The sequence below is a fragment of the Heliconius melpomene genome, chromosome 6 (assembly GCF_056956725.1).
Source record: "Heliconius melpomene rosina isolate 202511_hmr_F chromosome 6, ASM5695672v1, whole genome shotgun sequence".
Taxonomy (NCBI): Eukaryota; Metazoa; Arthropoda; class Insecta; order Lepidoptera; family Nymphalidae; genus Heliconius; species Heliconius melpomene.
In genome coordinates this window covers 14,034,536-14,046,000 of record NC_140394.1, presented here as the reverse complement: position 1 = coordinate 14,046,000, position 11,465 = coordinate 14,034,536, and the positions used below count along the sequence as shown (strand labels likewise).

Below are 11,465 nucleotides of genomic sequence, written 5' to 3'. Positions count from 1 at the left end.
ATATTTCTCGATTCACTCGAGGCAATGAACTATTATTTATTCAGCTTCACGCCGTATCCCGCACACAGCAGGGTAGGCCGAGGGAACCTAGTATTAAGACACTAATTATTTGTTAATATTTTCATTTCTGTGCTCTGGCATCAAGGCAAACAGCCAGCTGTTGAGTTCCGCCACTCAACACGCATTGCCTTCAAAAAATGGCGAAAAGTGGAGAACAGTTAACACTAAGTTCACTCTGCCTACCGTACCTACCTACTATATTACCTATTGTGTGAAGCTGATTAAATTATTTTAATTTTTAATATTTCTCATATATTTTTTAACGTAATTACAATAAGGGTTGATTACTATTATAATAGATTTTATGGATATTAATTAGATATATTTGTACTTTAAAATAATAGTTGTTCTTTTGTACACTTTAAAACATACAAATTGAAAAATTATTAATAATCACATATATATCACTATATCGAGTTGAAAAATAAACATATTGATACTGAAATATCGATATTTTATTGATAATCTTTAATTTTCTGTCACACACAAATACCAAAAATTGGCGGGGACACCAGGAAATATATTTTTATTTACAAATTGTTGTGTACAATTTGTGTTTGAACGCCATAAATAAAGAACATCAACAACATTTTTTGTTTAAATGACTAATCATTGATTAAAATATATTTAAAATGTCGATAATAGTAGAAAATAATTTAAAAGACACAAAGAACAAAGAAGTTTTTGAACAAAAAGTTCATTATATTCCTTGTAAAATAGAAGAAGATGGTCCTGCTAACGTAAACAAATATTTTGAACCGTACGTTGTTGAAAATGAAAATAAAGGTAAGCAATTGATATTAGCTTAAAATAAAAATATATAATTGTTTAAAAAAAACGCTTTTCTATACTAAGTGATACGAGAGCTATAGAATGTGCTTGGAGCGATAAATTCTAGAAGCCTAAACTCAAATTGTTTACTAATAACATTTAAATAATTCCAATATTTAGGTGCTGCCCCAGCATCACACCAGCTCATAGATGTATTTTATTGTATTAATATCACCTAAGCTATGTATAAGTTCGTGATGATAATAAATTATTACAAATGGTTTAAATTCCGATTTTTAGAATTTATTGTATACTTAGTTTGTTACCGCTCGACCAAATAAAAACACATTAAAAAAGCAGCTTCAGTTCTAAGCAGAACAGTGTTAAGATACTGCATTCCCCACATACTGCCCAGTTTTGGTGATATTGTGTGTTGAGTGGAGGAACTCAACACCATCCTTTGTCTCCTTAATAGGAAGGAAATGAAAATAATTAATTTCCCTTAGTGGGAATGGGTTATATATTATTCTAGAATATAAATTTGCATACTGTTAAAACTCCCCTTGCTCCTCTATCTGTGCCCCAGTCACATCTATATACTCAGAAATGTTATTTATGCCTTTAGTTTTGTTAAGCTACAGTTCTAGTAATCTATAATCAGTTATTAGTCAATTTACAATCAAATACTGTTAGTCAAACTTGCCCATAACAAATTGAACACAACTATACACTGTTCCACTACACTAAACAAAAGCTCAATTTTCAAAAACATTAAAATTCACAAAATAATTTAATATTTTTTCACTAATCAGAAATGTCGGCAACATTCCGTGGTCATCAGTTAGATGGTGTGACAATGAAGCTACCAAAGGGTTACCAAGCAGTTGTACTGACTGAAGCAAAGAGACCTCTTTCTGAAGATACCGAGAGGAAATTTCAAGTAAAAAAATACAACTGCTTTTACAAAAAACAAAATTTTATGCAATTGCTCCTCCTGTTTAGTGTCCAAGAACTCAGACAGTAATATAAGTATATAGCACAATAAGAATAAAGAATATACCACAAAAGAAAAAAGAACCATTGCTATGGGAATCAGTGATTCCTGAGATTAGCACATTCAACTATTCAAAATCTTCAGTATTAAAATATTAGCATACATAATAATTGTTAATCTGTATAAACTTAATTTTACAGGTAGCCAGTGGTTTTAAAGAAATAATATACTGGAACTGGGACAAGAAGACCTCTAAAAATGACAATTTATTTAGAGCTATGGACTGGATTGATATTGCTGAGAGTGTAAGTTTTAAATCATATCTCCTTTCTCCACCAATCTTTTGCATATAGCAGTGTATCCATACCTATATTATAAATTCGAAAGTAACTCTGTCTGTTTGTCTGTCTTTTACGCAATTAGGGCCAAACTGCTAATTTAATTGTGATAAAATACTTATATAGAGATACTTGAGGATCTCGGGATGAACATAGGATACCTTTTTTTTCTCATATTTGTAATATTTTCGACATATAGCAATATATTAAAATACTTATTAATTGGACATACAATTTATTCCGCCATATTAATAACAACCGTCGCCAAGCGACCGTTGCTAAGCAACGATTTGCAAAGTTTGTTCTTAGAAAACGTCACCCAAAATGAGCTTGCTTAACGCATCTCTCTATTGAAAACTGAAAATAATTTCATTTATATTTAACAAATATTCGTATAGTTCAAGCGGACGTATTCGCATTTGGCTCCACTAGTAGAGAATAAAAAATAGTGAATACACACTATATCCCGTATATGCAATGGTAGGGAGAGGAAACCTAGTGTTAACTTACTCTGCCCTACTTTCCTATCAATTGTCAAAACTTTGTGTGTCTACTCCAAGTGGTGTAAATTTATATTTAAACATTTCTTTATGAATATTTAATATGTATATTATTTAAAATGTATAGTATACGGGGCATTCCAAGCAAAGCTGACAGGTAAAAAGTCAAGGTCTCCAATATTGGTAATTTCTTTATATGATAGACCTATATGGGTCCTCAACACAACTGCATTATATTTAAATAGTAGTTTAGTTTGGGAGTTATGGGGTTTTATGTCGTGAGTGACTGGTGGACATGTACTCTTTCTAATATATTAAATAAGACTAGTATAAACTATAAAGTTTCTATTCACAGTGTATAAAACATATAGCAGGGTAGGCAGAGGGAACCAAGTGGCAGAGATCAATGCCGCGCTTTGTCTACCAATGGGGGGAGTACAAAATGAAGAACAGAGTGTTTTAATACAGGGTTCTACAAGGCCTACCCTCCTGTAAAAGGGATAGAGTAAGAAACTATACAAAACTGTTTCTCTTCAGATACATGGAGACTGAAAATTGTTGAAAAAGTAAGTTGAAGAAGAAACATAAATGACTGCATTGTTACTTAGAAGGAAATCCTTACAATATTCTATTTGAGTAAAGAATATTTGAATTTGAATTTTGAAGTGAATATAAATCAAGATATGTATATAATTTTCTTATTGTTTTATTTATATTTATTTATACATACAGGTCTAAAATAAAATTTATTTTCTAAGCTCTATAAGTTCAAATCCCTACATACACATTTTGATGAACAATTTCAAAATATATATAGAATTTTTTAATTGTCGTAAACTTAAATAATAACATAATAAGACAAAGCGCTGCGTTCAGTTCCGCTACTCAACACGCAATGCCTTAAGAAATTGGCGATACAATGGGAACGGAGTATCTTAAGACTTAGTTCCCTCTGCCTACACTGCTATACACAGGTGCAGCGTAAACTGGAGGCCTTTCTACCTTGAACCATTTTTTTTTTTTTTTTTTTTATTTATTTATTATTAGCGTATACAAACTTACTTACACTAATAATATTATATTACGATCTAGCCATTACGTTGACTAATGAGTAATTTAATTTTAACCTACTTTTATAATAAACAATACTATGCTAAGATTGTGTCCATTGGCACTTTTCTTATTGTCTCTATTTAAGGGGAAGACACTTAGTTAATGTGTTCTTTATATTTACGATTACATTTTCACCACTGAACTGTTATGCACTACACTAACTCGAAAGGTTTAATTCTTTTGAGTCTTCTCACTATGTCCGTGTTGTCGAGGAGCTGGATTGCCTCGACGTAAACCTTGAACCATGAAAATGTTTTTTCTTTTGTAAAATTTAGTTAGTTGAAATATCATACTTATTTTGTAAAAAATACTACTTATCCATACCTATATTATAAATTCGAAAGTAACTGTCTGTCTGTCTGTCTTTAACGCAATCAGGGCCAAATCGCTAATTTAATTGTGATAAAATACTCATATAGATACTTGTAGGTCTCGGGATGAACATAGGATACTTTTTTTTCTCATATTTGTATTATTTTCGATTTATACCAATATGTTAAAATACTTATTAATTTGACATGCAATTTATTCCGCCATGTTATAACAACCGCCGTTGCTAAGCAACGATTTGCAAAGTTTGTTGTTAGAAATGTCACCCAAAATGAGCTTGCTTAACGCATCTCTCTATTGAAAATAATGTCATAAATATGTTTAATATATATTCGTATAGTTCTAGCGGGCGTAGCCGCGTTCGGGTCCACTAGTTTTATATATAATAGTTAAATTATAATTCCTATAGAATTATGAATTTGAGTAATGTTTTCGTGTAAAGAAAACAGAACATTTTTAACTTGTTTATTTCAATAAATTTAGTTTTTTTTATACATACATAATTTATTATCTCCAATATAATACTTATAGTAATAAGAAAATTGTTAAAGTGAAAGATTGAGGCCATCATGGCGCAGGGACACAAGCGAGCGACTGTAAACGCGGCGGTTGTGGATTCGATTTCAAGTAGGGGAGATGAGATATTTAATATTTTCATTTCTTTGCTATATTAATAGGGCAAAGCGCGGCGTTGAGTTCCGCCAGTACACAATGCTTCAAGAATTCGGCGGAAAGTGCACAAAAGGGAAGTGTCTGAATGGGGAACGAATTGGCTTAACACGAGGTTCCCAGGTTCCCTCTGCCTACCCTGCTATGTGCGGGATACAGCATATTAAAAAAAAATTATTCCATTATAACTGTGATTATACAGTGTTTTTGTCATCACTTTAAATGAAAGCCTAATAATACAATTAATAGGAAAGAGATTGAGGCACACCGACAACGCACTGCGCACGCCGCGTAGGTGTTGGCGAGGAAGTCGTGACGTCATTCACACTAGATGTTACAACGTTTTGCAGTAGTAGGTGTTTGCCGCACACACACGTAATATAGTATGGATAAAAACAATAACTCTAAACCGCTGAGGGATCTTGAGTGGAAAATAAAAAACAGAGTATCTTAACACTAGATTTCTTCTGCCTATCTTGTTATAAATTAATTTATATAAGTAACTTGAGTTATGTAAATATATAGTCAGACAGTAAAAATATGTATAAGTCCTAACAATTTTGAGTATTATTATGTACGAGTATAATTTATATTTGGTATTTTTAAATAAATAATCTACTAATGTTTCTTAGTGTTTCTTCTCACTTTTTTATTATTTAAAGTTAAAATTAAATCCTAAAAATGAAACCTTATGGTTAATTAGGAACAAATTAAAAAAAGCGGTTTGAAATATTTTTTGTAAGTAAATAAATAAAAAATCTCTTCTATTAAATTGCACTCAAAAAAAGAACTATAACGAATTTTCTATATTCTTCTTTCTCAATCTCTCTATCACTAATTTCCTTCTTTCATATTCTTTTTTACTAATTAATATCCTTCTATTAATACCCTTTTTAACGTCTTTCGTCGATCTATTAAAACTGCCTCTTTCTAACAATTTCCCTGTTTCCTTTTTCCCTATTTCTATTATCCCCATGGATTCAGGGGCATCGTTAACATTCTCCTTTGACATTTTGTTGAAAATTTTCAAAAAATGCCAAAATTCAATATCACCACCTTTTATATTGTTATCATAAAACTCTTTCAATTCATTGTCACATTTGTGTTTATTTCCGATGGGTTTTGGATTTTTGTATCTATTTTTCACTATGTGTATCTGTTTCTCTGCATTTTCATATTCATTTTCCCCTGTTTCCCTCTGTTTCTCCCTATTTTCCCTAATCAATTTGTGTTTCCATATTTTCTTTTTGAACGGTCTTGGATTCATGTCGTGTTTTCTCATATGTAATTTCAATGCGCTTAAAGTCTGACATATTTTTTCACACTTCTCACATGGAAATAGCATTTTCCCGTCATTTTCTTTGACAACTCTATATAACATTTTTAATCTGTCCAAATAATCTCTAGACGCCATTATTATTTTACATTTATTTTCATTTATAATATCTTTAGGCAAAATATATTTTTTATAATCTGTATCTATTTCATTCTTTATGATCCATTCACCATTTTGTTTAACTAAACTTTTTTTTATCAGACCTCTTTCTTTTTTTTTCTTTTCTAGTTTATCTAATTTGACATACGCTTGTTTATTTAAGCTTTTTACGCTTGGAATTATTTTAATATTAATATTATCATCTGTATTATCAAACTTTGTGCTGTTTTTCTTTAACTTAAGCCAAGTTTTTAAATTAATTCTGTGTACTGCTAACATATGACGTTTTAAATCGCCTTTAGTGACGTAATCGCAGAGGGGACATTTGTTTAGTTTATTTATATTGCATACGTCGAAGTGTTCTTGACAGTGTCTTATTAATTTCTCTTTGGTTTCGTAGAGCTGTGAAAAAATAATAGTTTCTTAAAATAAGAAAGTATAGATTAAAAAATAAATAAATTATTTTCACACTGTATACCACACAAAGCAGGGTAGGCAGAAGAAACCTAGGAACTTAGAGTTAACACTGTTAACTGTACCCATTAAGAAACTTATGTGCACCATTTTCCGCCGACTTCTAGAGGTATTGGTGAGTGGCCGAGCTCTATGACGAGCTTTGCTTCGATACCATTAATATATTATATAATAGTATATATATTTGTAATAATATTATATAATCATATCTATAATACATATTATAGTATCCAAAATAATCTACATCAAATCTACTACAATCAATCTACTATTTTTATTCTGCGTAGCAGGTTATCTAAAGGACTTTGCGCGAGTTTATGAACCTATAATAATCGCGCTTCCAAATATTATTATTTACTTACCTTAAAACATACATAGCATTGATGAGTATTTATTTTTAATTTACTATCTTGTTTAATAGCTTCTTCTTCAATATTATAGTCAATTTCATTGTTATGCTCATTTTCATTTAAAAAAATACCTAAAACATCTTTATTTTTATTATTAGAGTCATTTTTAATATTTTTGTCATTCACTTTTGTATTATAGTTTGAACTATCAATATTTTGATGATTTTCTTCAGTTACATCACCCAAATTATTGGCATTACTTTCATTTTCATTATATCTGCTATCCTTTTCATTATTCTCATATTTTTTTTCAATTATATTATCATCAGTTTTATTATTTTCATCATTGTGGAGATTAGTTATTTCATCGTTTGAGTGCACTACATTATCATTTGATTCAATTTTATCATTATTGTTGTTCCTAACAAATCTTATTTTTGTTATAACTGTAAATTAATAAAAAATATAATTATTGATATTTTTTAGCTTTGCACTGTATCTTGTACATAGAAAGGGAGGCCCGGAGGACCCGGGAAACCAGTGAAAAGACACTTCCGTTCCCCACTTTCTGTCGCATTCTCATGTGTGGATTGTGGGTTTGACACCCATTCGGGAAAATCATTATATTTAAATCATTTTCATTTCTCTGCTCTGATAGACAAAGCGAGGCGTAAGTTTGGGCGGTGCAGAACGGAGTGTTTTAACATTAGGTTCCTTCTGTCTACCCTGCAAAGAAAATCCGTACAAAAATAACACAAACTCAATATGGCCGCAAAGGTAAAAATTTAACCTGAATTAAAAAAAAAAACAATTTCTTATAAAAACTAACCTTTACTTTTACTTAATTTCTTCAATCTTCTATTATACTCTTTTCTTAACTTCTCTAATTCATTCATTTGTCTTCTCCGTCTTTTCTTTTCTAACAACTTCTTTAAATATATTTTTGCTTCTTTCTGACATTTAACATCAACTTTTATATTGTTATCTCTTTTTTCTATAAAATAAATTATAATTTTTTATATTATTTATTATTATCGACAGAGTTCGCCGAGCTTATCTATAGTGTTAGGCGTAGAGACAAAGCAGTACATTACAATGCTGTATTTTACTTAATTAAATTAAATAAAAAAAATGTTAAGTAATCACGTCACGTAATCATAAAAGACAAAAATAGTTGTGTCGAAGTATCTCACAATATATCTGTGGATGACGGCTGGAAGTGGGATCACATGTGTGGATGTGGGATCTCATGTGTGGAGGTTAGATCACATTTGTGGACGCCGACTGTATTGTAGTTCATACCAGAAATCTCACAAATTTCTAAATACATTCTAACCAACATCAGCGGTTTTCTGAGTTCGGTGTTTGTCGTGTCTGCAGACTTATAAAGGGATAGGCACACGGAACCTAGTGCTCGGAGACACTCCGTTCCTCACGCCAATTTTTCAGATATTACATGTTGAGTGGCGGAACTCAACGCATCTTGTTAAAAGATAATAAATACCTTTAATAATAGACGATCCTGGTTTAATAATTTGTTCAGTAAAATATTTATTTAGATTTGTTTTCCAATCTGTTGTTTTTTCTTCTGTATCTAAAATAATTCGGTAGTAAGTTCAAATGTAAAAATTGCGACATAATATTATTTTTTCTCTGTCCACATGTCACTAATAATATGAAATGCTACACTACTACTTAGTCTAGTAGTGAATAGTGTATGAAAGTTTGTGGAGTGGATGTTTGTTTCATTTTCACGCAAAAACTACTAAACTGATTCAGATGGAACTTTACAGTAATATAGCTTATATGTCAGAATAAGACATAGGCTACAATTTACATAAATATTTTGTATAACTTGGCTTTAATACAACACAATCTTATGCGAGCGAACTCCAGGCGGCTCGCTAAAAAAATTATTGGCGTGTAAAAAGTTTCAAAACCTGGATTTAACGCGTAAAAGAATGTGTTTAAATTTAAAAAAAAATTAAAATGTATGATTTCTTGTGTTATAAATTGTAAAAAATTTGATACATAATAGAATTCATTTAAATATTAAAATAGAACTCACCGCTCCTCACTTCTATTTTAACTTCACTCAAAAATTCTCTTTCAATATATTCAATTGGTTCTTCTTTTATAATTACTCCCCGTTTTTTCAGTTTTCTGAAATATAAAGTTGCACAAAAAACGATAGAAAAATCTTATCGTCTCGAAAATTTTTAATTTAACAGTAAATGTGAGGGTTGTAGGTTTGATTCCCACTCGAAGAAATTTATATATGCACAAAGCTCGGCGTTAAATTACGCTCTACGCTAGAATATATACTTACGTTATTCTTATAGTATAAATGTATATATTAGACACTACGCTCTTACCCTAGTATGGATAGCAGATACTTACGTTCTCCTTGTAGTCATGTTGTATCTAACACAGTGCGTTTTCCAATAATGAGCCTTTAAATATGTATGTTTTTTATATATTTTATTGCAAATTTTACATTTTCTGTCCTGAGAAGAAAACAAGATATTAAGTAATGTCGTGACGCAGCGTCTGACTATCCTATTGTATGCGGGATACAGCTGAACATACTTGCTTGAATCATGGGAGCTACGATACCAGAAACAGAATGAATGACTCACCAATTCCGATTCATGTCCTGATTTGATATGGTTCACTAAGCCCGGCTTGCTGCTGGATTCGAACCCGCACTTGTCGCATACAAACTTCATTTTATACAAATGTTTCTGACTAATGTGTTTTATTAGGTAATTTTTATTGTAGAAACTAGAAAAAATACAAAACCATATCTATAGTCTTTAGCAAAACAAAAAAAATATATAAGTATTATTTTGATTTCATCAAAGTAGAGAAAAAAATGTTTTAAAAAAGTCTTAAAGCTTTTGGATATAAATATAGTCGAATTATTTTTTTTCCTTGCTTGAAAAAATGCTGCGTTGAGTTGCGCCATTCAACACGTAAAATAGACAACGGAGTGTCTTAACAATAGGTTCTCTTTAGCTATCCTATTATATGCGGGATGAGGCGAGAAGCAATTTTTCTATTAAATGTGGTTAGGCAAATGATGGCGGCGGCTTATGAAAATGGGTCGTATATCCTTCTGTATACGTGTGAAGCTGGAAGCGTACAGCGTGAAAAAAGTAAAAATACGTAAAATCTTACCTAGTCCCACAATAATCGCAAAAAACGCATTTTTTCTTTGCCTTATGTTGATTAAGATGTAATTTTAGACGATTTGATCTTGAAAATTTTTTATTACAAATCTCACATTCTAAATGCTTTTCGGGATAATGTAAGAATATATGTTTTTTTAAAGAACACTAGAAAAAATATAATACATTAAAATATTATTTGAAGGACACGTGCAAGCCGACAACCGCCAAATTCATCGAATTAATTACAGTTTGCGTTGAAAATCTTAAATTTGTTTTTCAATTTTAAGTTTTTACAATTTTTTTTATTATAAAAACCCAAAAAAGAAGAAAATATAACATTATAAAGTTATTATGAAAAAAATTAACGAAGGCGTAAACGCAATGGAAATAATCACCCCGTGTTTATATATATATATATATAAACACTATATATGCTGTATTCCGATACAGTGTGAAAAAATACTTACTTTATCCTTAAACCTTTTGGCGCAGTGGTTAAAATTACATATATAGGGTCTTAAGTTGACATGTCTCGACATATGTCTCGACATATTGTATTTATTAGTTATAATAGCGTCGCAAATTTCACATTTACATGTGTATGCCCTTTCGTGCACGATTTTCTGAAAAAAAAAAGATTTCCAGAACAATACCGCTACAAAAGCTACAAACTGATCGCTATAATTGCGGAACAGAATTGGAAACTGAGTTATAAAAATTGAGATTCAACCGAATTCCCCTGGCATTGCGTGTTGAGTGGCGGAACTCAACGCCGCCCTTAGCACGACCCTGGTAACGAGTACTAAAAAGACAAAAAACACAGACTACCCTCCAAAATTGTCTAAAAAACAAATTTGATAAGTGGTGAAGGATCTGTAATTCTTTCTTTCTTTCTTACTTACGACATGTGATTTTAACACTTGACTGGATTTGAACACCTTACTGCATTTATCGCATTTCCAGTTGTACACATTTATTTCTAAATGGTCTTCAGTCACGTGGACTCTAAGTCGACTTTTTGCTGTAAAACTGTAAAAGAATAGAAAGGTAGACAATTACCACAAACAGCTCTAAAATGTTCTAGTCAAAGAACTATAAAAGAGCTGATAATATATTAAACATTTTTAAGTGTTTTCCTACACTTAGATCAGAATCATCTTTTTAGAAATAAGAACATATGGCTTGTCCCGGTACAATTTTTAGTAGGTTCTCTAAAAAGGTACAACTGATAACTTGTAAACGGTTTTTTTTCAACTTC

General features: G+C 30.9%; 2 protein-coding genes across 9 annotated transcripts in view; one reads left to right on the top strand and one right to left on the bottom strand.

Moving 5' to 3' along the window:
- Positions 1–530: 530 nt before the first annotated feature.
- Positions 531–5,401, top strand: LOC146538711 (ribonuclease H2 subunit C). 2 transcript variants are annotated; one of them, XM_085187329.1, is made up of 4 exons: positions 531–846; positions 1,644–1,771; positions 2,026–2,130; positions 3,019–3,194. In XM_085187329.1, exons 1-4 carry the CDS (start codon positions 693–695, stop codon positions 3,040–3,042), a joined length of 411 nt encoding a protein of 136 aa, XP_085043455.1. In that variant the 5' UTR covers positions 531–692; the 3' UTR covers positions 3,043–3,194. The 2 variants fall into 2 exon arrangements, with proteins under 2 accessions (XP_085043455.1, XP_085043456.1); XM_085187330.1 differs by lacking the exon at positions 3,019–3,194 and adding an exon at positions 3,201–5,401 and having other exon boundaries at positions 532–846.
- LOC146538701 (uncharacterized) overlaps positions 4,560–11,465 on the bottom strand; it is a 178,520-nt gene continuing 171,614 nt past the window's right edge. For 6 of the 7 annotated variants that reach the window (XM_085187273.1, XM_085187270.1, XM_085187269.1 and 3 more), the window contains exons 6-15: positions 11,110–11,236; positions 10,675–10,830; positions 10,215–10,372; positions 9,674–9,818; positions 9,435–9,541; positions 9,103–9,197; positions 8,539–8,628; positions 7,864–8,028; positions 7,047–7,480; positions 4,560–6,612 (exon numbers count right to left, since the gene is read on the bottom strand). In XM_085187273.1, coding sequence (XP_085043399.1) covers positions 5,566–6,612; positions 7,047–7,480; positions 7,864–8,028; positions 8,539–8,628; positions 9,103–9,197; positions 9,435–9,541; positions 9,674–9,818; positions 10,215–10,372; positions 10,675–10,830; positions 11,110–11,236 — 2,524 coding nt within the window. In that variant the 3' untranslated portion in view covers positions 4,560–5,565. The remainder of the gene's footprint in view (positions 6,613–7,046; positions 7,481–7,863; positions 8,029–8,538; positions 8,629–9,102; positions 9,198–9,434; positions 9,542–9,673; positions 9,819–10,214; positions 10,373–10,674; positions 10,831–11,109; positions 11,237–11,465) is intronic. The other variant, XM_085187276.1, reaches the window with a different exon arrangement.